Source organism: Gymnoscopelus microlampas (assembly GCF_963454915.1).
Source record: "Gymnoscopelus microlampas genome assembly, chromosome: 5".
Classification (NCBI taxonomy): domain Eukaryota; kingdom Metazoa; phylum Chordata; class Actinopteri; order Myctophiformes; family Myctophidae; genus Gymnoscopelus; species Gymnoscopelus microlampas.
In genome coordinates this window covers 47,139,075-47,164,421 of record NC_139942.1, presented here as the reverse complement: position 1 = coordinate 47,164,421, position 25,347 = coordinate 47,139,075, and the positions used below count along the sequence as shown (strand labels likewise).

General features: G+C 41.1%; 2 protein-coding genes across 4 annotated transcripts in view; one reads left to right on the top strand and one right to left on the bottom strand.

Annotated features, from left to right (window-relative positions):
- The first annotated feature begins 206 nt into the window (after positions 1-206).
- On the top strand, positions 207-24,887 carry cc2d1b (coiled-coil and C2 domain containing 1B). 3 transcript variants are annotated; one of them, XM_084057141.1, is made up of 26 exons: positions 207-290; positions 730-879; positions 3,266-3,410; positions 5,673-5,776; positions 6,600-6,719; positions 7,981-8,109; positions 8,936-9,266; positions 10,008-10,126; positions 10,805-10,883; positions 11,503-11,553; positions 12,042-12,193; positions 12,890-12,962; positions 13,053-13,192; positions 13,800-13,929; positions 16,022-16,194; positions 16,505-16,630; positions 17,063-17,121; positions 17,376-17,492; positions 18,107-18,180; positions 19,171-19,229; positions 19,336-19,387; positions 19,921-20,020; positions 22,084-22,174; positions 22,399-22,521; positions 23,079-23,128; positions 23,261-24,887. In XM_084057141.1, the coding sequence occupies exons 2-25, from the start codon at positions 817-819 to the stop codon at positions 23,088-23,090; spliced, it is 2,622 nt and encodes an 873-aa protein (XP_083913267.1). In that variant the 5' UTR covers positions 207-290; positions 730-816; the 3' UTR covers positions 23,091-23,128; positions 23,261-24,887. The 3 variants fall into 3 exon arrangements, with proteins under 3 accessions (XP_083913267.1, XP_083913269.1, XP_083913268.1); XM_084057142.1 differs by having other exon boundaries at positions 222-410; XM_084057143.1 differs by lacking the exon at positions 11,503-11,553.
- The window catches only part of mppe1 (metallophosphoesterase 1), a 30,361-nt gene continuing 18,030 nt past the window's right edge, over positions 13,017-25,347 (bottom strand). The window contains exon 10 of the transcript XR_014600756.1: positions 13,017-13,145. The gene's annotated coding sequence lies outside the window, so the exon portion shown is untranslated. The remainder of the gene's footprint in view (positions 13,146-25,347) is intronic.

Genomic DNA, 25,347 nt, shown 5'->3' with positions numbered 1-25,347 from the left:
TTCTAATTTAACAAGTGTCATCCGGTCTAGAGCCCGCCTACTGTATCCGATAATTTGTGCTATCATATATGCATGCCTTACTGGCCATTTCCGTATCCGCTCTAGAACGGATCTGCAACGCGCAAAGTGAATTGGATCCCAATCTAAGTATTGACAAGCGGCAGCTGTATCGCGACCTGGAACGGCCCCAGCTCACTACGCATGCGCCGAGGCATGTCAAAACGAAAGCACAACTGACTGTTCCTCTGGACTGAAAACTATTAAACCAGCCAGAGATCATAAATGAACAGGTAAACAAACGTTTAATTTATCACATTAAGACCAGAACCATCGATGCACACACGTCTGGTTCAAGTCGGCCGAGTAGGTCTTTGTAAATAAACTTTTGGGAAACAAACATCATCTGCAAGGTAATGTTGTTAACAGGAAGCTAAGCTAACAGCCCATCTAGAGGAAGCTAACAGCCTCAAGTGTTTATTTATCCATTTGTAACTCTGAGAGTGTACAAAATGAAACCAAATGGACCCCGGGGTCCATTTGGTTTCATTTTGTACACTCTCAGACCCAGGCGTTTTGACAGGTCGTTGTTGTGGGTGAGGCAGCCCCCACCTGACAACCAACCACTGCTGCTCACATGATTCTAGTTTGTTTACCACATGAAGAGGTGAGACTCGAGAGCAGCTGCTTGGCTGCCATTCATTCTAATCTAAAGTGTAACATGTTTTATAGGTTCGTCTTTGACCGCTGACGTTTCCATTTCGTGGGCTTTGTTGCTGAAAAGAACCAACAAGCCACGAGAAGAAGACGAAGAAGAAGATGTTTGCTAAAAAGAAGAGGGCGCCGACCCCCAAGGGTCAGGGTGCTGCTGCAGCCAAGCAGGTGAGGATCATCATCACTCTGTCTGGCACACTGTTATCTTAATGGAAAATACTGGCACTGTGTTGTTGTTTTAGTGGAAAATACTGGCACTGTGTTGTATTAATGGTAAACACTGACTGGCATGGTATTGTTTTAATAGAAAACACTGATGCACTGCGTTTTTGGCAGCAAAACTGTTGTTTTAATAGAAATATTGGCGCTGTGCTATTTTTAATAGCAAACACTGGCACTATGTTGTTTTACTGGAAGACACTGGGGCACTGTGTTACTTTAATGGAAAACATTGTCACAGACAGTGTGTGTTACTTTAAAGAAATGGTAGGCCAACAGGCCAATCACCATCGATGGAGAGGCGTTGGAATGTGTTGAAGACTTTACATACAGTACATACCTTGGTAGCCTCATAAGCAGTTAAAGTGGAATGCAGAAAGACATCAAGAAAGCAAGAGGTGCTTTCAGCAAACTTCGCAGCATCTGGAAGTCCAAACAATATAGCCTCAAAACCCAGCTCAGGCTCTACAGCAGCACTGTTAAGGCTGTCCTGCTGTATGGCTCTGAGTGCTGGAGAGTAACAAAACAGGATATGAGAAAGGTTGACCTCAATAGCTGCTTACGTAAAATGGTCACAACGAGACAGGTTTCAGTATGATTGCGGCCTTATGCCCCAAACGAGACGAAGAGGATAAGTAAGTAAGGCAACAGGCGGCCCGTGTGCCAAAGCTGCTCACTAACCGTGATATATGCTATATTAGTTTGTAAATAAACTACAGAAAGGGTCTTCAACAGAGGGTCCGGGACCCCTAGGGGGTCCTCAGAGTTACTACAGGGGGTCCGCCAAATCTTTGTGTGATATGTTTTTTTTTTACCTTAACCACTTGAACCCTAGCATCCCTATTCTGAGGAGAACTTTAGCCAAAAAATAGCAGATCTACAAGCTCACAACGCCCCGAGGCGTTGTGAGCTTGTAGATCGGCTATTTTTGGCAAAGAGGTGTTTGGTGTAGAGGGAAACAAGAGCAGACCAAGTAAACAAAAAAGTTGAATCTGAAACACAAATTAATATGCAATATAGAGGGGGTCCCTGCTTCATCTCTCTCTCAGCTAGGGGGTCCCTGGCCTGAAAACGTTGAAGACCCCTGAACTACAATATCTGACTGACAGTCCCACTCCCACACAGTCTACCCCTACTGAACCCCCCCCCCCCCCCCCCCCCACCCCCAATAGTGCAATAAGCAGACTTCCCTATTTAGACTTTTGAATGAAACATTTCTCATACCGTTTTTCTCTCCAAAGAGACCTTGAACAATCAAAGAGCTCCTGTTCTATGAAAGAGCTATTGTTTATCTCTGTTCATAAAGGAGTATGACTGTCTGTAACTTTTTAATTAACTAAATGTCCTCACATTCAGCATGAAATGATTACACTATAATTTCTACCTGCACATTATGAACACACGCACGCACTTCTATCTGTATGCAGTTATACCACACACATCTTCATTAACTTTTACAGCAATGTAGTGGTGGCAAAGGTTTTACTTAAGTAAAAGTATCAATTCCACAATGTAGAAATACTCTGTTACAAGTAAAAGTCCGGTATTAAAAATTGTAAAAGTAAAGTAAAAAAGTAAAAGTACAAAGTATTGGCATCAAAATATATTTAAAGCACCAAAAGTAGAAGTACTCATCACGCAAAATGTACCGTTCACAAGTTTTCAAAATGTATAAAAAAATCATTTGAAAATAGCAGATCTACAAGCTCACAATGTGACGCGTTGTGAGCTTGTAGATCGGCTATTTTCAAATGGCCGAAGTATATAGGGATAAAGTGGTTGTGCATGTTTTGTAATAATAATCAAAATCTACAAAGTAACTAGTAACTAAAGTTTTCAAATTATTGTAGTGGAGTAAAAGTACAATATTTGCCTCTGCGATGTAGTGGAGTAGAAGTACAGAACATTTGAAATAATCCAGTAAAGTAAACATTTCTCAAATATGTACTTAAGTACAGCACTTGAGTACATGTACTTAGTTACTTTCCACCACTGCGGCACTTCACTATCAGTATACAGTTATACCACACGCATCTTCATTAACTTTTACAGCAGGGCTTTGTGTCACATGTTCCAGTTCCTAAATTATACGTGAATTATGTTCTGGCCTACGATCTAATGGCTTAGAAAGAGATCGGCCCAAGGTCAAGCTTACTTGCCGACCCAGGCTTTTAAGGAAAACACTGGCACCGACTGTGTCATTTTAATGGAGGATCCCAATTAGTATGTAGAGCATTTAGGTGAAAATAGAGCTATGGCAATTTCATCTGCGATTTATTTATTTACTTTTTTACTTGTTTGTTGTCGTTACCCCATTATTACTTCCTTGTTCCAGATGGGTATTTTTGTAGACTTCAACCCAGAGGAGATGGCGATGGCTATGGAGGAGAACCTGGATGACCCTGACCTGGAGGCTGAACTGGCTGCTATCACAGGGAGCACGGCTGCTGCCGGGGGGAGAGCCAAGCCCAAGGGCAGGAGTGAGTGATTTCATTTGGTAAACTCAGTGGGAGATAACATTCCTTAACCTTGCATCAAGATCAAAGCGCAGGCCAATGAAAAGAGAAAAGCAGTTATTAAGGCCACATCTTACTGTACATACTCCAAATGAAGTCAAACGTTATTCGCCTTCAGCAGCAAAATGACATCAAGATGTTCTAACCAGCTGAACATCACAGAAAACAGGTGAACAAAACGGAAAAAGACCAAAATGCACTCTTGTTGGAAAATGTGAAAGCCTTTATTAAGTTAGTATTGCATGGCAAGATAATTAAAAAAATGCACCAACGTGTTAACATGTGACACATAGCCTTCGTCAGGGTGACAAAACATGAGTGATGTACAAACAAGGCTTATATAGGAAATGGCACCATAGACATTAACATACTCATTAACATGCAAAATTGAGCGGGTGAGGCAACAATAACAAGTACAACCAACATAGACACAGTGTCAGTGAATGCTACAAACATAAAAACATATTTATAAAAACACCAAGGAAAGGAAATGGTATTATAGGCTCATTATAATATATAATTCTAGGTGACTAGAAATGAAGATAATTACACCCTCATCAGAAACAAATTTCGCCAACAATAGTTGAATCACAATTATTTAAAAAGCACAGCATATAACACATTATCACATACACAATTAAAGCATTACTTGTGAAAACATGGGTTCAAATCTACCCCTTGGCAAAAAAATACGTTTTCCCGTAAGAGGCGTTGGAGTCACTGTTTAGATATTTGGCATAGATAAATATCGTGGTATGAAATGTTGTCCATCTCGTTGCAACCCTAGCATAAAGAAATAGCTAGCTACCATGAAGTACAGTATGAACTTTTCAAGATGTTAAATGATATCCTGAGATGAGATCCCCTATCAAGTTACACTGTATATAGGTCTAACTTCTTCATTTAGCTCTCGAAGTGCACCACAGTGATGCAATTTAACTTAGAAATGTGCAAAAATGTTCTCCCGGGGAGGATACTACCCACTGACCACTGGGCCCCCCAACAAACCACAACCCCCCCCCCCCCCCATAGTCTGAAAAAATCCTGAGGAATACACTGTATGATATTGTTTTATTATTTCCTAAATTTGCCAGCACTGTACCATGACAGTTTTCAAGAACGGTTGTCTGAGGATGTTAGGAGGTACAATCCTCTGTAATCTCTCTCTGAGGGATTACAAACACAACCAGATGGAAATAAATTAATGGAGAGAGACGGCACACACTTTGTCCACTGTGTCTGTCGCCAGAAATGATGAAATCTCAGAGACAAATTATAACTAAGCACGTCAGAGGTTGACGTAAACAAGCAGTGGAGATCCGTGGTGAAATCACAGATCCAGCACTGTAGACAGTGGGTGGGGTCTAACGTTCAGGACTCGGCGCGGAGCCGCAGTGAGGCGATCATAAAACATTTTTATCCCCGGAGAGGTTTGTTAGTTCCAGCCAGACCTGCTGAAGCCGAAAAAAGTTCAAGTTCGTTTGGAGTATGCTGCAGGCTTAACACATTCTCCATCCTGATAGTCCCGGCTACTGATGGTGGGTGATTTGAATTAGCTGCATCATTTCTATTAAAAGGCTGACTGAAAATCTTGTTGAGTGTGATGAGGAGCAAACTTTCTGATAATGACAAAAGGATTAGGATGCTACTTGTGATATAAATCTTACAATCTATAAATTATTTAATAAGGGTAATAGGGTAGGTTTGCTGAGCCTTGCGTTCTCATTTTCAGCGATGCCCTGCTAAGCATTCCACAGGTTTGTGTTCCGTCTGTGCTGTCGTGCTTGAGGGCACTTTGTTGTCGTTGAGACAGAAGAAGAGTGATATTCGTTTACATCTTAAGGATCAGATGCAGCCAGTCTGTGGACTTGAACTGGCTCCCTTCCTGACCCACGCCTCCTACGATGGCCTGATATCTAATTCTAACCTCAAGTCCTCGACAAAGAGCAGGCTTAATAGCAGCTGGTCCTGATCATAACCTCCAATTAATTCAGTTGTATCAGGTTTCATTTACAGCACCTTTTTTACATTTATTTTTCTATATTAGCTGTCTTGTACATTGGAAATTATACAAGACAAGACCATTTTTTTATGTCTCTGCCACTCCACAAAAAACAAAAACAAAACAAAAAAACTTTCAAAGGACCACAATGGAAATAAGAATAGACTTTCCATGTATTTCTGTCAATACAAACATCAGTCAATCAGTCAATGTTTATGTTTTAGCCCCCGTGCCAATGGAAGATATTGCAAGAATGGCCGACGAGTGCATGAGAGACTTTGATGATGATGAGGAAGATGAAGACTTGGAAGACGATGAAGATTTACTGGTTAGTACCAAACATATGCATGTTCTATTACTGGCTTTAAAAGGATCCCTGGCTAACAAGCCTTATATGCCTTAATACATTATAATTTCCATATATAAAAAGAAAAAAGATTAAAAACACCTGAAATATTGTATTTATTTTAGAAATAATAGGGACCGCGCCGTCGCAAATTGATTATATCATATGTCCATGTGTGGTCCAGCCCTATGGAATGTATGGAATGCATGTGCTAACTATAAACCAACTTAATACTTCCTAAGGTTAATATGAGCATCAAAGCAATATTTTGAATACGTTTTATTTGCACATGCATTCCATGTGACATCAATGACATCAACTTGCGACAGGAGTTGCCCTATTGAGTAAAAGATTAACTATTTCTAAAATAAATAAAATATTGAAGGTGTTTTAAATGTTAGTTATAGAGGGCAATTATAAGTATTAAGGCATATAAGGCGTATTAGCCAGGGATGCTTTTAAGACTTAGACATCCTTAAATGTCCTCTGAAATGCATTTAGGCCACGTGTCCACCAGAGCATTTCTTTCCCAGCTAAAAAGGCCCTTTAGTAAAACGCCCATTAGGGGTGCTTGAGGGCTCTTTGGAGGTGGAGCAACTTTTCACCTGAGACACTGATTGCCAGGCGAACCAAACACCATTTGCAGCATCGTTTAAATACACAGTGCTCCCATTGAAAACAAATTAAAACCTATGCCGGCCTCAGGTTAAAACAAAACAAAAAATACAGCCCCTTAGAGAATATGAGTACTTGTTTTCGTTGACATGGGAGCTTGGTGGTTGAGTAGCAGTGTTTTCTCTCTTAGGCGGAGCTCCAGGAAGTAGTGGGCGATGAAGAAGCCGAGGATGCTCCAGCTAGTCCTGTATCCTCTCCCTCGCTTGAAACGTCTCCAACAGAAACGCCCGAGTCCCCAGCACCACAACAGGTACGCAAAGAGTGATTTATACTTAGTTGTGCGCTGTACACCAAAAATATCAGATCTACAGCTCATTTTCTGCAACAGTGTGCGACACGGCATGTAACCAAGTATAAATTGGTTACCTGCAATGTTTTGTCTTTGACTGGTTAGTCTGTCACTAGTCACTAGGGCTGTGTACTTGCAAGAAACTGGTGTTATGAATGATAATCAATGAACTTTATTTGTGTAGGCTCAGGGGCAAGGACGCAAAGAGCATTTGAGAACCAAGGGGGACGCGTGCATGCGTGCCCAGAGTTTTTTTTTGTTTCTTTCCCCTTTTATTTAGGGTTTTTCTTACTTTAATTCGGTTGATTCGGTACAAAAAAATGTACTCCATGAAGTGTAGATGTGTGGCTAAAAGGAAATGGTCCCTGCTCAGGGGTCCATTAAAAACAAACAACATGAAAACACACTATACATACAGAAAGAACACCCCTTTACCATACAAAATCTGCTATTACAAGAGACAATCATACCAGTGTTTCCAGAAAGTAGACCGATATCTTGTAACACAAGAGGCTGGGGTTAGACAGCTGCATAATATTGAGACTCAGTCAGTCGACACATACATTTGTACATCGGGTTTCTCAATGGGGCATGAAAAGTGTTGACTCCCACATTGCAGAACAACTCAATTGGACTGCACAACATTGTTTTTCTCAATAGTATACACATGCAATCATTATAAGCAACCTGAAGCTTACACAGGCTTGCCTTCCTGAACTTAACCCACAGGGGGGCGGTATACATATAAGATACATATCACAATAGAAGCGTTACGATGCAATAGATACTGTAAGCAGAGTGATATATATTGTATAATAAAGAACACACCACCATAAGCCTAAAATCAAAGTATTTTTTTTTTCAAACTCTTTCATGCAATCAGAGCAGTGGGGTGACTGGGGTCTGCATTTGTATTCATCACAGTCCTTGAAACCTCCAACATCATAGTAATACCATTTGTGCAATCCAAGCAAAGGAATTCAGTTTTGCCTATATCAGTAAAAAAAAAAAGGTTTTTACAAAGTTCTTGAGAACCAATACAGTATCACAAAACATATTGTGATACTCTAATAATGTATCTATGTTTTCTTGCAACTCTGCTAGTCACATGCTACAGTGGCAGATAGGTACATTGTTCTGTTTTGTCCAAATAAACTTGCATCCGAAACCTTTTTGAATAAAGCTGATGGTGCTTATTTAATCACTGCTCTTGTCTCTACAGTCCTCCTCCACACCAGGCAGTCTGCAGCACACCCTGGAGGAGAGGATAGCCATGTACAAGGCTGCAATCCAGAGCGCCAAGGCCTCAGGAGAGGCCTCTAAAGCCAGGAGATACGACCGAGGCCTGAAGGTGGCTGGCAGTATTAAAGCAATTATTGGATAGATAGATGACACATTACACTTAATCGTATTACTGTAATTGGATTACAGTAATCTGATTGCTAAAGTAACGATATAACTATGCTTCTACGGTAACTATAATCCAGTGCAGTTACTGGATGAAACCGTATTATTGGATGAAGTAAGCACTCTGATTACGATTACCTTTAGGTTTGCTACCTATTACTGTACCTGTGCAGTACATGACTGAAAATATGTTTTATTAGGAGATTAGAGATGTCCCTTTATTTAAGTAATGATTAATATAAATGTAGATTACATACATTATATGTATTGTCTTATCATATGCTATAGGTTTTTGTTGTCAGAAAAATCCAAAAGTAATCAAAGTTACTGATTTCTTTGTTGGATTAAGCTAATGCAATTGGTTGTTACTGGTTCACTAATATACAGTAAAATAAACTGGATTGAAAACGTCCCGAATAGAATATCCACTAAGGTTGAAGCCACTTGTGCAGCATACGTTTAACCACTTGAATCCTAGCATTCCTATTCTGAGCATGTATTAACAGGCGAACATGTATAACATATATTAACATATGGCGAAAATAGCCAATATACAAGCTCAGTCCATACAGTATAAACAATATACATAGTTGACCAGACTAGAGTCCCTCAGGGGTCTATACTATGCGACCTCCTTTTTCCCTCTACACTAAATATCTTAAATGAAAATGGTAAATCTGCAAGCGAAATATTTTGCCGAACGTTCGCCCACAGAATAGGGACGCTAGGGTTCATGTGGTTAATGCTTATGTCTCTCTGTCTCCCTTCAGACTCTAGAAACCATGTTGACCGCAGCAAAGAAAGGGAGGAGTGTGAATGAGGCGGAGATTCCACCACCAGTCGCCCCCTCTCGGCCCGCTGTCCCCCCACGACCCGTTCCCCCGTTGCCCACTGAAGCCACGTCTGAACCAGAGCCTCCAGAGCAACAGGAGGCGCCGGTGGAAACTGAGACTACAGACGATGTACCAGAGATAGTTGAACCGAACAGTGAAGAGGAGCTGTCGTCCTCTGCATCCCAGCTTCCTGTCAGCAGCCTTCCATCTCCTGTGGAACAGGAAGAGGAACCTGCTATGAGCCAGTCCCACACCAGCCAGGCGGAGGGTCAGTTTGAGCTGGGAACAGCCTATGAATTACATTACAGTGAAATCTAATGCACTATCACTTAGCCATTAATTAATGATCACAATATAGGCATTTAGCAGATCACATCACACTTATATAGCACTTTTCTAGATACTCAATCGATGATGCTTTACAAAAACAAACAACTTTATTAAAGAAACTAAAAGGGGGGAAAAGAAAATAGGGGCTACAAAATATGACAAACTGTTAAAATATGATGGTAAAAATAGATTAAACAATTATTATACTGTAAATTAATGCACAAGTGCATGCCTAGACTCTTTTGTCTGCATCTGATATTCATTCTAATATTCAGTTTGTTTCCTTGGGAGCTTTAAACCAGTGTGCAGATGTTTTACCTTCTCCTTAATTTAAAATGGCCTCCTTTTTACTCACTTGCAACTTGCTGACCCTATTTTGGGCATGTCATTATAGGCGACAGTTAGCCTGTAAACCAGATAAATCTGCTAGAGCGAAATCATTAACTCTTAGTGATTAGTCTGGCCATGCCAGGCTAGGCAAAAAATAGCTTATCTACAATCTCACAACATGTCGTACCGTGGCGTATTGTGAGGTTGTAGATCGGCTATTTTCACCGCGCAACACCATCGTACGACCTAGTATAAAATAGGACTTAAGTGGTTAATGAATGTCATGCTGGATATGCAGTGAAGCCAGGCTCTCAATGCTGTTGCTTGTCTGTCCGGTGAATCCACACAGTGGGCGAGGCGACCAGGGCGATGCTCCTGGAGAGGCAGAGAGAATACAAGATGGCAGCTTTGAGTGCCAGGAAGCAAGGAGAGGCGGAGAAAGCCAAGCTTTATTTAAGGACTAGTAAGGTAAGAGGATGACTTACTGCAAGTAAGGGGGGGGGTTCAGGGTGTCCTCGGCTAAATAATTGTTTGTTGGGAACCAAATGGACACTTAGGGGGTCTGTAACTCAGAGAGTATACACATGGAACCAAATGGACCCTTATTGTTCATTTGGTTCCATTTGTACCCTCTCAGAGTTCAAATAACACTGAGAGTGTAGATTCAAGTAAAAAAATTTTTTATCAAATGTGGGGGATCCGTTTGTGTTATCCTTTTAGCCTTAATGTCTGACTGTACCATGTGCTGTTTACATTTCTGACTAATAAAGTATTCAATCAATCAATCAATCAATCTAAAACTAACCTTAAATTATATCAAAAGTCAAATAAGCACAAGTGACTTAATTCCCTCATTTGCCATTGATTAGGCTACACTCATACAAGCTAAATGCATAGAAAAAGAAGCCTAATCTTCTACTGTAAGTGGAAGCAGACTTTATATCTGTCTGCTGAGCAGAGCAAGTATGTGACTCGTCTCAGGAATGCAACAGCAGACAACCTGATGTTTGAGTCAGTGTCACTGTCCCTCGGTGAAACCCTCTTGACTGCTGCGCTATTCTCCCGACTCTTCAAAACATTCCGGCAATGTAGGCAGACGACAATGACCAGTATTATGTATGGCATTCTGTCTGTTCTCTGTCACAGAGGTTTGACGCAGTCATCCAGGCATTGGAACAGGGACAGCCGATCGACTTGAGCGGCCTGCCTCCCTCCCCGACACTGGGTGAGAATGAAAGAGCACTAGTGTTTGGTTTACTATCACTCTTAACACACAGGAGTAAACAAAGAGATGACAGGACACATTGCAGAAGAAGAATGAACCCGTGGGAATGAGTTGTGAACATGCACGGTACCCTTGAACAAGTTATATATGACACAAAGGAGGTAATACTTGATCATGAAGCTAGATTAGGCTATAATCCAGTACATGTATGCCATTCCCAAGGCAAAACCCCAAAACCACGGCCCCATCACTGACCAGTTTTGGGTCACGTTAGACGTTATAACCTATTCCATCCATTCCACCACGACTTGCCACCTTGAATGGTGCGCTCGTCGACGCGCGAGGCCTGCTTGCGATTTGAAAAGTTGAGTGAACCAAAACGATCGCTCTTCCAAAACATTTGCCTTGGGAATCGGTTTATTGGTGTTAACTGTGATACAAAGACAAATACACACTTTTTACTGTGTTCTATCTAGTTCTAGTTTATGCTACCTTTACGTCTCAATCTTATTCTTAATTATTGGAGCATATGTCTCAAAAACATTTCTATATGAAAGAACAACAAAGTATCATCTCACGTTTACATTTCATACTGTCTGTGTGTTGTTCTGCCCTCTAGGGGAAACACCAAGTTCTGCCTCAGTAACAGAACCTCCTGCAACACAGCCAGGTGACTACCGGTACACAATACTACAGTAGAAGCACCTTTTTGGTGGATACACATATCATGTGTACGTGTTTGGGTGCAATGATGGACACATTCATTCCGCTATGGATTCCTCTGGCAGATTAAGGAACAACTGGTTTATTTATGGTTTATTATGGTTTATTTTCACATTTTGGTCAACAAGATAATCACCACATATACATTACAATCCATTTTTATGATTTTTGAATCACAGATGCAATAATTATTAGGAATAATGGCTTCATGGTTAATAACAGACATTGTTTTCTGCATAAATTGAAAACCCATCGGGTAGAAAAGCATTGTAAATCCTGAGAGGGAACCATTGCTAACCCACTTCCAGGTTTTAGGACCACAAGCCGTAACACTATTGAGATGAGCCTTAATCATAGACGGTATATATTATATATTTCCAGATATACTGCGTGTGTGTATGTATGTATATACTATAATTTTACTCCATCTCTCAGTCCCTTCTCCACCTGCTGCTACGTCGCCTGCTCCTCCCAGAGATGTTCTGGAGGCCCTTGAACAGAGGAAAGTGAAGTATGTCGAGGCGTCTGCCCAGGCCAAGGCCGGTGGAGATGAACGCAAGGCCCGCATGCATGATCGTATTGCCAAGGTAAGGACACAAGTCTTATTCTAGCCCTTTACTGACCCTTATTTTTATAGATTTTTTAACCAAAAAGGAAACACATACACACACATACAGCTAACAGACCCTATTTATCTTAACCACATTAATCCTGGCGTCCCTATTTTGGACAACTGTTCATCAGAAGTTTTCAAATGTTTTCTTTTTTTTGCCTGTGCTGTAAATATACGAAAATATATAAATAAAGTGTTTAAAAAATCTTTGAGCTTTTAGATCAGCTATTTGTGCTATTCGTCGCAGGACAAAGTATTTAGGGCTTACGTAAGTGGTTAACTTGTTCATACTGTATGTGGCATTGACAACACAGTTTATTGTTCTGTAATTAAATAAATGATGTAAGCATCTAATATTGTAAGACCTAGAACGCATCTGTGTCACTTTAGATTTCTTTGGCTATTCAAAAATAGCAGATATACAAGCTCATAGCGCGGCACCAAGTGCCGCGCTATGAGCTTGTATATCTGCTATTTTTGAAAAATCTTGAAAACATTTTTTTTTTTTTTTTTTTTTTTTTTTCAAAAAACTTTTTTTCTGGATTTAGAAAACATTTTAAAGAATCGCCTCAGGTCTTAATGGGTTAATCAGTATAATGTCCTTTTTCTTTTGTTTGGGGGAAGTACAAGTAGCAGTGGTACAGTAACTTTTCCTTCTCCCTTATGACAGCAATACCAGAGTGCTATCCGATCGCACAAAGCAGGGAAACCGGTCAATTTCGAAGAGCTTCCTGTCCCTCCAGGTAAGATTCTCTAGTGTTGTGTCTGTCTGCGTTCTGCATACACGTATGTGGATAAAATGACAAATGTCCTTGTTGTCTGTGTTCTACTAGGCTTTCCACCAATCCCAGGCCAGGAGGTGGCGGAAGCGGAGCAGGGATTCGCCGCTGTGCTGGAGGCAGCCAATCAGCTAGCCAACACCGAAGCTACAGAGGTTGGAGATGAGGACGAAGAAGAGGAGAAAGAAGAGGAGGTGAGCTGAACTGTATAAACCAGAACCGCACAATCAGAGCTATGAATATGAGCCGATGGCTTAAACAAAGTTTGGGCAGACAATTTTGGTGGACAGATGGTGAATGGGTAGAGAGGCCGCCTGGGAAACAGAAGGTACCAAGTTCCCGGCTATGTTTCGAGGTGTCCATGAGCAAGACACTTAACCCCTAACTGCTCTCCCCAAGTACTCAATATGACCACCTGAGCAGCCATCACTTTGGTGAAGCTGTAACTGAATTTCCCCCGCAGGATTAATAAGGTCTACAAAGCCATGTTGTTGTAGCTGTCTAGTCATGTAATTTAGTTGGGACAGCACAGTCATGTAGTTGGGACAGCACAGAGTCACCTGGTTGTGTCATACTGTGTCCCTCTGGAGGGCAATGATCAAATAAATAACATCTCCTGATTACACAATTCCCAGGTAATAGCTGTAACTATGGGAAACGAGACAGGTTCTTCTTTCAAAATGACCATTCAATGAAAACATGTTACATCGCCCTATATGTGATGAATTAATCATGGTAATTACTTACAAAAAGGAACCATGCTTAAAGGGTTAAAAGGCCTTCTATCTTGTCCTCTTGTAGTCAAAGCCTCCTGTTCCAGACAAGCCAAAGAAGCCCGTGTTAGCAGTGCCTCCCACAACAGGCGTCCAGAAGAGGACCCCCTCTCCTTCCCCCGACAGAACAACCAGCAGGGAGGGACTGTCGCCCACAGGTCAGTCCCTGCACAAACATGGAAAGCTGCCATTTGCAACCAGCCTTGTCGCCCAAGAAAAACATTGGCATTGTACCTTTCTGCAAACCAAAACCAAAAATATGCTGTATATCAAAGTACTATGTGCAATTTTGAAATAGATTAGAACTGATTCTCACCCTATTCGATAAGCGAATCGAAAGCCGCTGAGTCATCAGCGTGGCCATTACTCAAGCCCACTGCTGACTCCGCACCTGCCTTGTAACAATGAGATTGGTTTGATTCGTGGTTTGGTTTTGTTGAGAGCAAGGCCCAAGCCATCAATGTGACCCCTAGACCCCAAGCTCCCGTGAGGCCCCTGGCGCCTGCCATGTCCTCCAGCAAAAAGAAACGAGATAAGCTGAAGCTGAACCGTGCTGCTAGGGCACCTACTGGATGGCCCGAAGGGAGGGGTGAAGAATGCCATGTCATGACAGTATGTCGCCACAGGGGTTGTTGTATTTAACCCCCGGTCGCCCTGGGTTGGGCAGACTCTTCCTGGACTTTGCGTTATAGAGACATCTGTTTTCTCACATACAGCTAACAGCCACCCCGGTGGCCATTTCTCTCTTCAATACTTAATTCTCTATTTTTGTAACTTACTTCTTAATGAATCCTTTTCATTGAACTTCATTTTTGTGCGACGTCTGCCTCCCTACCTCATTAGCCAAGAAAGATATCCTGTTTTTTTGTCCTTTTCCTGTATTTTTGTGGTAAGATTGGTAACACAAATTGCTACATTAAAATAGGAGCTAGCCTGTGTCTGAGAGTTTCTCTATAACGGACGCAGGTTGGGACAGGCCCTGTCAACGGCCTTAAGTTTCATTCTCACAATATTTTCCCAGTGAAGATATCTATCTGTTGTTTATTACTGAGTAAGGTGGTTGGGGCTAAGTTCATTTCTCAACGAGTGGCTCTCATTTATATCCTCATAAAAGCATGATACAGAGCGCTGCTCACGAGAGGTGTTTTGGCTTTAGCTGCTTGGTGATAGCACAGAGCCAAGAGTGAAATTAGGTCTGTCACAGTTGATGTGGAAGCACACGCATATACGACAACAGTTGTGTCCCGTAGCTGCGGGTGAAAGACGCCAAGACAATAGTATTGGTCTCCGGTCACTGAGTGTTATTTAAATCTAATTCTAGATTTTAGATTTTGCCTGAGTTCTGAGCAATGCAGTCTTGTCATTGTCGGAAGCCACTTGTAATCTACCGAGAATACTGTAGATCCTCTAGGTTGAACTTAAAGGTAGGGTAAGTGATATTTTTTGGTTAAAACAAAAAGTATTTTGTTAAAAGGTTAAAATACTATATTCTGATAGTAATCATTGCTATAGAGTGTTTGTTCAGTAACAGGAGTCTCCCCGTCTCTCCAGCTCTTTAATAAACAGAAAATACATTTTTCGGTAGGTGTCAAAATCTCAGCCAATCAGGAGAAAGTACCCATTTTTAAGCTTAATTTGTATAGTGTTCCAGTTCAAATTTTGTCAGCTCATTTCTTAGTGTCATCACTTCCAATTTCACTTGTTTAATCTGTATCCTGATTGAGTTCTCTGTCCTGGTTGGATAAAATTGGAAATGAAACTGAAACTGAAACGAAAATGCAGTTTTATAAAGAGCTGGAGAGACAAGGAGACTCCTTTCACTGAACAAACACTCTATAGCAATGAGTACTATCAGAATATAGAGCTATTTAACACTTATTTTAACCAAAGCAAATCACTTACCCTACCTGTAAGAGACAGAGTTTATCCATTCTAGATAAAGCGGTAAGTAGGAGTACGGTTAAATTCCGGGAACTGGAGAGGTGTTCGCAAACCTTGAAGGTGTTCCGGTCCCTCGACAGGTTTGATTCGTGGTTTGCAGAAACGTACAATGCAACGTTTTTCTTTGGTGATATGGTTGTTAAATGAAAAAACGAATGACTGTTTTAATTCATTCATTCTTGTCTAAATCTACTTCTGTCTTGGGGGACATAAGGACGTGTTTTTGTATGTTATGACACAACACGATACTCGTTATACATATACTTTTTCGCCCTGTTAACCCCCCCCCCCACCGGTCAATCCCTTCAGCCATTCAGCAGGTAGAGTTCCTGGAGGGCCGTAAGAAGCAGTACATGAAGGCTGCCCTGCAGGCCAAACAGAAGAACGACATGGACCAAGCCAAGCAGTTCCTCCGCACCGCCAAGGGCTTTGAACCCATGATCGAAGCGGCACGCAGCGGCAAACCGGTGGACATCAGTAAGGTGAGAAGAACCCTCTGTGGTAGTTATTTTGTGCTTTTGTTTTCATGTGTTTGTCAGTGAATAGGATTCTAGCACTAGCACTAGATTCTAGTCATTGTAATTAAGGATACAGAAAACACAACATTTTAAACTACTGTATGATGGAAAAATAGAGGTTAAAATACAAGGGAACAACAATATTAAACAGTTAGGTGAATATACGAGATCAATGAAAGCATGAAAGCGATGTCTTTGACTTCAAACCATGCAACATTTACGATGAGCACATGCATTGTAACCCTGCAATTGTTTACCCTGATTGGCATCCTAGGTGCCGTCGCCCCCTGGTGATGAAGATGAAGAGTTTGTGTTGGTGCACCACAGTGAAGTGCAGATCTCAGAGAAGGCAGAGAAGGTCTACACTCAACTGGCCAAGATACTCAAAGAGCAGCATGAGGTAAACGACGAGAAGAATTTAGAGCTGACTTTTGATGGACTGATTGATTGAATACTTTATTTAGAAGTTTGCTGAAAAAATAGCACATCAAAGTACAGTTCAAATACAAGGTCAACTTAATAGGACTAAACTAAACTTAAAAAAGCCCAAGAAAGCCACTGGCTTGTTTCAATTGGGGTCCTTTTGTACTCAATTCATAGGGACATTAAATGACAGACAGATATACACTACTATGCAGAACATCATATAAACTGTTTAGAAATGAAAAATAAGAAATATGTACAGTAAAATGTGTGTGTGGGGGGGGGGGGTCTCGGTTATGGCTTTTACAGGGGCCAGTTTTGAATTCCTTCACTACTTGACCATGAATTCAGGGACCAGTAGATGAATACAGTGTCATAAAATATGTCCTTTTTCATGTTTGTCTTTTAGAAATGTTTGACTATCTCAAAGCAATTCACACACCTGGGTGACATTACAGAAACAACAAAGTAAGGCCTCAATCCTTCCGTTTGTAATATTACATTACATATTTCACAATATTAACACAATTTAACACAATATTATTTCACAATTAATAACATAATAACCCAACACAATGACAGTATACAGCTGAATGATATCTTAATGAAGACTGTGTGTGTGTGTGTGTGTGTGTGTGTGTGTGTGTGTGTGTGTGTGTGTGTGTGTGTGTGTGTGTGTGTGTGTGTGTGTGTGTGTGTGTGTGTGTGCGCGTGCGCGCCAGGTTTGAAAAGCTGGCAGAGCGCTGTAAGAAGAGTCTAGAGATTCTCAGACTGTCTCAAAACAGAGGTCTGGATCCTCCTAACCACCACTTTGAAGAGAGGACGTATAACACTGTCAGGTTGGTTCTAGTCCACCTTAAACCAGAAGCATTTGCTATGATTAAAAATAACATATCAGGCCTGATGGAGAAGAATGTTGCTTGAGCTTCCAAACCTTGGAATTGAGATCCGAATGCCAATATAAGGGACTAATGTTCCAATGTTCAGACGTTTGCGGCCAGCCCCAAAGAAATTGTTTTGTAAAATATGTAGTTTTTTGGCCTATGGAAGAATAAATAAATGCAAGTAGTACATCACATGGCATAAACAATACACATAAAGTCTCACAAAGGAAGGCTAGTCTTATTACTCTCTTTTAGAGTAGATTTAAGCTTAGGTAAGATCATTCCTTTTCTAATACCCAATGTTAAAATGGGCAAAGTGTTATATTTTACCAGTAGGAACTAAGTCATATGGTAAGACTATACTTCTATGATAAACATTATCATATTGGGTGCTGATTCCCACACAGATTTCTGTGTAGGGTCCCCCCAGTAAAAGCTATTTATTTCCAGCACTGATCATACAGTAGTATAAAAGCAGGGTACATACCTTGCGTTTGTCTCCATCTTTTCTACTGTACAGTTTCTACTTGTTTTATACGTCTTACTGTCCTCCTCTTTTTCTCCCCCAGAATCTTCCCAGACCTGAGCAGCACTGAGATGGTGGTGATGATAGTGAAAGGGATGAATCTGCCCGCTCCTAGTGGTAATGCACATGTTCTGGTCTGTGTAATTCCTGAGTTATGCTTGGATGCGCACCATGTCGTGCACCATAGATCAGTGGCTCTCAAACATTTTAGTGTCAAGGACCCCCAAATTGATATATATTTGGCCGCGGGCCCCCATCTGAAAATGTTTTGTGCCGGGGATAAAAGAAATAAAAAAAAATATTCGAAATCTTCCAAACATTTTCAAGGTTTTTCAATAAATGACAAAAATAGCAAATGCACAAGCAGCACAAAGTGATGCGCTGTAAGCTTGTACATCTTCTATTTTTGAATAGCCAAAGTATAGATGGATAAAGTGGTTAAAATGATAGTGATGCTGTATTAACACATTTTGCTGGGGACTCCCTGGGACCCCACCAAGTTTGAGAACAACTGCCGTAGATAGCATATGTACAGTACTTTATTGTCGGCTATTTTTGATGCACAACACTGGTCAGCAACCAAGTATAAATCATTCTTAAGTTTTGACCCTTAGGGGAAGGAACTGGTTGGAATAACGTTCCTTCCACGCGCTACGTCCAAACGGGGAAACTCCCCCCTGTCAGGTGATAAGAAGCGGCTTGTTAGCTCCTCATGCATTGAAGGAGGCATGAGCTCAGTTCTGGGCTTTCCCTAGGCTGGCAGAGGGAGAGTAGCACCCAGGATTACATAGGAAATTGGCACTGGGTGAAACAATGGGTTGCAGAATCGTGGGATAAAAAAATGAAATGGAGAAAGTTTTGACCCTTGATGAAAGTAGACTTGACTCTTTTTACACTCTGAAGTCAAATATGGTGCTTTTACACTACATGGTACTGGCTGCACCCTTGCCTTGTTTGGTTTTCGATTATGCTAAAGTACCTGGTACCTGGTACTTGGTTTTCACTATGACTTCCTCGTAGTTCCACGCGAGCTGATAAGGCGATAGAGCTGCTATTTTCGGTGCGCGCAAGTAAGTATAACTCTGGCTTTACTTTGTCTGTACCCAGGTATCCAACCAAATGACCTGGATGCATATGTCAAGTTTGAGTTCCCCTACCCCAGTACGGTGAGTGAGTCAAAACAATGGTTCCTTTTACAAAGACGTTATACAGCAAACCAAAAAAGTTTAACCGATTGTTTTGATCTCTTATTTTGTGTCAATAAACCACCAGGAGCAAGCACAGAAGCATAAAACAGCTGTTATCAAGAACACTAACTCCCCAGGTAAATTAGGAAACTTACATTAGTGTGGCTTGATGTTTGTCTTCATGCATTGTGAGTTTTTTCTTTAAAAAAAATCTTAGCGATTATTCGATTGATTTCTTTTTAGATTAATCGAATAATCGAATAATCGACACGCTTTTTTTTCTTCATGTGAAAACATTCTAATTGCCGATTTTAAAAAAATGTGTTTAAATTGATTAGAGAAAAGCCTATGGCAGTAAACATGAGGGGGGAACATTTCGAGAATCGAGAGTCTTTGCATGTAATGCTGTAAAACGACTGCATTTAGCATTATGTTCCATTTACATTTTTCCATGTTATTATCATACATTTGCTTTAAGTGCGTATTGGCAAATAACTAAACAAAACAATGGGGGTCTTATAACAGAGTGTCTACCCTGTGGATCTCTGACATCCTGTGGCCTGTGTATGACATCATTCATCTATGACATCAGTACTATGATGTCAGTCATAGTACTGATGTCAAAACTGTTGAATCCTACACCTGTTTATTGCCGTTTTTTCTGGTCTAGAATTCAACCAGAGCTTCAGCTTGTCTATCAACCGCAAGCACCGAGGCTTCATGAGAGTGGTGCAAAACAAAGGCCTCAAACTGGAGGTGTTGCATAAAGGGTGAGTAATGACCCCTTCACACTGAACACGGTTTGCACTGTGCTCGCCGCTCACTGGAAAATTTGTGTTTTCGAAACATCTAGTGGTTCTACATCACTAACAACATCTAAGTCTGCTAAATATGAGTGAAATATGAATTACGACAATTATGCCTCTGTAACTCATTACTTAAATTAAGAAATCTCAATTGGTTTGTTAAGCTATTGAAGGGACCATATAACAAACATCATATATTACACATATTGGGCCTCATTCACAATTACATTTCTACTGCGGTATATTTTATTGTAGACCAACTCCCACGTCAGGTTCTTGAAACTTGTGTACAGCCGTGATTTGTGTTCATGCACGCATGTATCAATCAAATGATGAATGGTGATTTATTAATCACCATGGGGAAATGCGTTCTATACATTAACATATCCTAACTATTATCCTACTATCTGCTGTCCTGCATTGGGAATGGACACAGTTATCAAGGCTGCATCTTCTTCAGATGGTAAGACTATGAATTGTCTGGCGTTCATGTGATGTGATCACCAAGTTGCATAACTGCTATTAAAGAATAATAACGTAACTACCGCAGCCACGTGTGGAGGTTGTGGCTGCAGTCTGCTGCTGCTCAGCAACATTTAAGATATTATAAAATATTGTAAACAATTTTATCAAACTACGCTACACTGGCAACAAACGTAAACACGCTGAGAGACATAATTATGTTCAGGTGTGAATGCTTCAACTAAGACATAAGTCCAAATCGTTTTGAATTTGCATCATGTCTACAAGCCCAATTATGCATCGTTTACTTCAAAAAGGAGCAATAGATCGTTGAACATGCCTTTTCTTTTATTTAATTTGACAATGTTTGGGTTAGTCACAGAAACCTTTTGTTTGAGGTTTGGTTGATTTTGCATAAGGCAAAAAAATGACTGTAATGTAATGCATTCTAAATGCCTTCACACATGTTTCCTCCAGACGCAGTGTCTCTGAGCAGACGTGAGTTTTGGGTTTACCAATGAACAAATAGAGCTATGAAGAAGTTGGATTAATCAGAATCATGCTTGTGGAAATGCTCTTACGAGCACTTTAAAATCAAATAGGATGGTAAACTCGTTTTGTGAATGAGGCCCATTGTCTACCTATTACCTACCTACAACAAGCTGTTAAAACAAACCTGACATGCCTGCTTGGGTGGAAACATGTTTCCAAAATAGTGCTTTCCTCCCAAGGTGAATTAACGCAAATTTGTGTGAAATAATTCTAGTAATTCAGACCGTGTTTTAATACATCCGTGATACAGACATCTATTTTTCCTCCATTATTTTTATTTTATTTAGATTGCATAAAACCTACGAATCATACACATTGGTTAAAAACAATCGGTGATTAAACACAATAAGTCTGTAAGACTTATTTCCATAATGGTTCACCCATGGGTGTATTAAAAGAATTGAATGTGGTGTAAGAAAATGGCCAGCCCTCCAAGTGGTGCTCAGTTCAGCAATGTTGAACTTTGGCCACGATGAGTGTTGAGCGTTTGAGCGTTGAGTTGACTTCTCTGTGGTGCGTGTGCTGCTTTAATTGACGGAGCAGCAAACCACCGTTGCCATTGAAAATAATGGGTTTCAGAGCACAGCGGTGCTGTTGCCACGTTCAGTCTGAAAGGCCCTTACTGTAACAGCCCAAACCTTCTTCCAGACCACAAGAAAAATGATAACTGTGGTTCGTCACCTTTCTAGTTATATTATCAAGATGGCAGGTTGGTCTGTGTCATCGGTTTTACCACTATTTTCGCATGGTGAAAATAAGCGTTGTGACCCATTGTGAACTAGTAGATCCCTATTTTAGAAAATCCCTCTTATAATGACATGCCCAAAATTGGGATTCCAGGTTGAAAGGGGTTAAATAAACTCTTTCACTGACTGAACATCACAACAGATAAATGAAAGCAAGAGCTTGAATTGATCATATCCATTCACCCAGCCATGATGTCCCAAGAGCTCTAAACTGGAGCTGTATCATTTAGTGTGACAATTACGTTGGTCCTGTGTGTGATCTACCAGGGGCTTCCTGCGGAGTGACAAGCCTGTGGGGACCGTCCACGTGAAGCTGGACAAACTGGAGACACAGAGCGAAGTCAGGGAGATTGTGGAGGTGAGTACTTTTGTACTGTAACAATCCAACAAGGAGACTGGAAAAAAATAGATTACTTTGTGCCTAGGAATGCCAGAGAAACACTGGGTTACAGCTTGTACTGAGGATTTTACAGTGTAAAGAGATTTTGTACAGAGATTTAACAAAAAATGTATCCTTTGGGGGTCTGTGGCCTTGAAAAAGGTTAAGGATAACAGCTGTAACTGACTTGTTCCTCCTCCCAGGTAATGGATGGTCGCAAGGCCACGGGGGGTCGTGTTGAAGTTCGGGTCCGCCTCAGGGAGCCTTTGAGTGGACAGGACCTCCAGACCATCACAGAGCGCTGGCTAGTGCTTGACCACTCCAAGGTAGTAAAGAAGCCGATTACTATCAATACACAGGGCCTGACCAGTTTGTGATGAGTTGCCATTTAAGCCCTGCAACTTGCAACAGAGGCCAAAAATGGGGTTTGCATCTTGACAGTCCACACCCAGGCGCCGAGCTGCGACCAATTAAAGCCTACCCTGAAAGCATTTCCTCCTGGCCTTTTAGGCTGCAAAATCAGTGATGATATCCAGTGCTGTCCAGAGCGAGTCACTCTGAAGTGACATTAAAGTGAAATAGTTCAGTTGATGGATTTTTAGGGGTAATTCAGACTGCTGCAAGCTGCAAAGCTGAAAATGCCCCCCTCGCATGTTTGTAGCTAGTAGTTGAGAATAGTGGGATTTGGGTGAGTGGAATAAGATAATAAAGAAAATAATATATCGTATTTTTGTAATACCTTATACAGTATATCCCTGTTTATTCCCCCCAAAACTAAAAAGCCTATCAGAAACTAAAAATAAGCCCATGCCTGCTCCCAACTACGTATGTGTACATGTGTATGCACAAGTCTCTAAGTTTTTCTTATGTTTTGGTGTTCTAGGTTCTTCTTTAGATGCTGCTGCAAGTAGGAAAGAGGACATTTATAAACAGGTACAGAAACTAATTTAATTGTTATTGTCTGAAATAAACAGTTCCCCCCTTTGGAGGATTTTAGACATGCTAAACTACAAGTATCAAAATGTCAAACTACAAGTTGAAGTGTCCAACCCTTTTGTATTCCAGATGAAAGGCGCTCAATCAAAAAACCCTCATAGAAAGAGGAGGAGACTGGACGGAAGCAGGGATTCTAATGAAGAAATGGTTTGAGGTTAGGGACATTGACGTCTTAAACTTTTGCACACTTTTTTGAAAGACACAGAGCCCCCATTTCACACATCAGTCCACAAGGAGGCGACATGGAGCCATCCATACTGGAGGACCAACTGTGCTGGCTGCTCTTTGGTCCGACAACATGCTATTATGGGATGTGCATCTTCTCGTGATGTTCATTCACACGATAAACAACTCGCGGAAGCAATCGCTATTAGTGCAACTTAACTTTGAGGCAACAATATCCATCAGCTGTCAGTTATATACTTGCGTGGCTTTATCTCCTGTTCATGCTAGGGGATAGAAATTGACCAACTCATATCTGTTATGCGGACAGTGGTACAGCATTGTGGTGGTCTGCAGTGTGAATGCAGTGGATAATACACCAGAAAATCAATGCTCATTGTCCCCTTGACATGATCTTATATTAGTAAAGTAACCTTCTTTGGCAACTCTTTAGGTACAGTTGCCCGACCAACATATTCTCACTCCCTATTCGTCACATGATCACACTGATGCTTGGCCCGGACCCCCTTATATCACGGGGTGAACTCATTGGGTTTCCCTTTATCGTCACTTTTCAATGTTCAGGGTACTCTGTGTCATGTGACCAATGATGCAGCCCATGTAGACTCGACGCAAATTAAATACATTGAAAATGATCCGCTTCTGCCGACTCGACGCCGTTTGAGTTGCATACTGATAGGCAAAGAATAGTAAATAATGATCCCTCCCTGTCAGTATGGGTTGCGAATGGGGTACTATATTGGAAGGTAGTTAACTAAGCGTCAATATATGACAACTTGGGAGTGAGAATGCATTGACCCCACAGAATTGCCCAAAACGTTGCCCTGTGTGTCACTTCCTTGACTGTTGGACTATGCTAGTGTGGCCTTCATGAGAAGGGCCTCTGTGTCAAGCTAGGCTGATCCTGCTGCCCTACTCAACATAGTTTATATCAAAGATTATATATATATATATATGTATATATAGCTCACCTGGGCATTCATTGTTGCCCGAGTTGGATAATATGAGGGCAACAACGAATATGAGGGGGGATAATTTGTTTATCACATACCCATAGCTTTATTTATCCAAGATCGACACTTTTAATTAATACATTAACATTGCTGTCAATGAGGAAAATTGTATATTCCTGCTGGGATTCCCCAACAGTGTGGGGAGAGAGATGACTCAGAACACAGATGTGCTGCATGTGTGTCTTGCCTTAGTTGGTATGCAGCCATTCTATTAACATTGAAGGTTGCTGTTAAACTCTAGTACGTATCTCCTCAGTCGTGAGTTCTACCAAACCATCCGCAGCAACTGTGTTTGGCGGCCAAAATTTGTCCATGTTTGACATGGTATGTTCCTTCAGAAGGGAGGTCGCTTGTGGTGACAGTTATTATTGCGAGGGTTAGGGGTGACTGCAATATTAGCAGATCTACAAGCTCATAACATGTTGCAATGCATTGTGAACTTGTAGATCTGCTATTTTTACCACTGGCACACGTTTTGGCAAGCTGATTCTTAAGCTGCCATAACCTAGCCTGGTAAACCCTCCCTCCGGAAATCTCATTTGTAATTTATTTCAGGAGTGAATCAAATGCAAATGAGATTTCCGGAGGGAGGGGGGTTTACCAGGCTAGCCATAACCCCTAAGAAACTCCTAACTCGCCTTCACCCATGACAAATAAAGGCTGGGTATGTGATAAATACGGCTCTGGATTCTAGATTTGCACCTATGCACTAATACCAAAGTAATCACTTTTGCTGTAATATCCTGCATATTTGAAATGCCTTTAGCTGCCGTACTTGTAATGATTATAGTCATATATGATTGAACGTGGAAAAGGTTCCAAATTGTTTTTCGACGTTGTTACTAGGACTGTTTGAACTACTTTCTCTCTCTTCCAAAAAGAAATCCACACAATTAATTTACTCTTCAGTTGAAAAGAGAAGATACTTTGGCGGACATGGCAACCCCAACAGTCGGTTTA

Coding starts and splice junctions, on each gene's coding strand:
- cc2d1b (XM_084057141.1), top strand. CDS start 817: ATGTTTGCTAAAAAGAAGAGGGCGCCGACCCCCAAGGGTCAGGGTGCT. Junction 13,930..16,021: donor GGAGGGACTGTCGCCCACAG/GTCAGTCCCTGC, acceptor CAATCCCTTCAG/CCATTCAGCAGGTAGAGTTC. Junction 16,195..16,504: donor AACCGGTGGACATCAGTAAG/GTGAGAAGAACC, acceptor TTGGCATCCTAG/GTGCCGTCGCCCCCTGGTGA.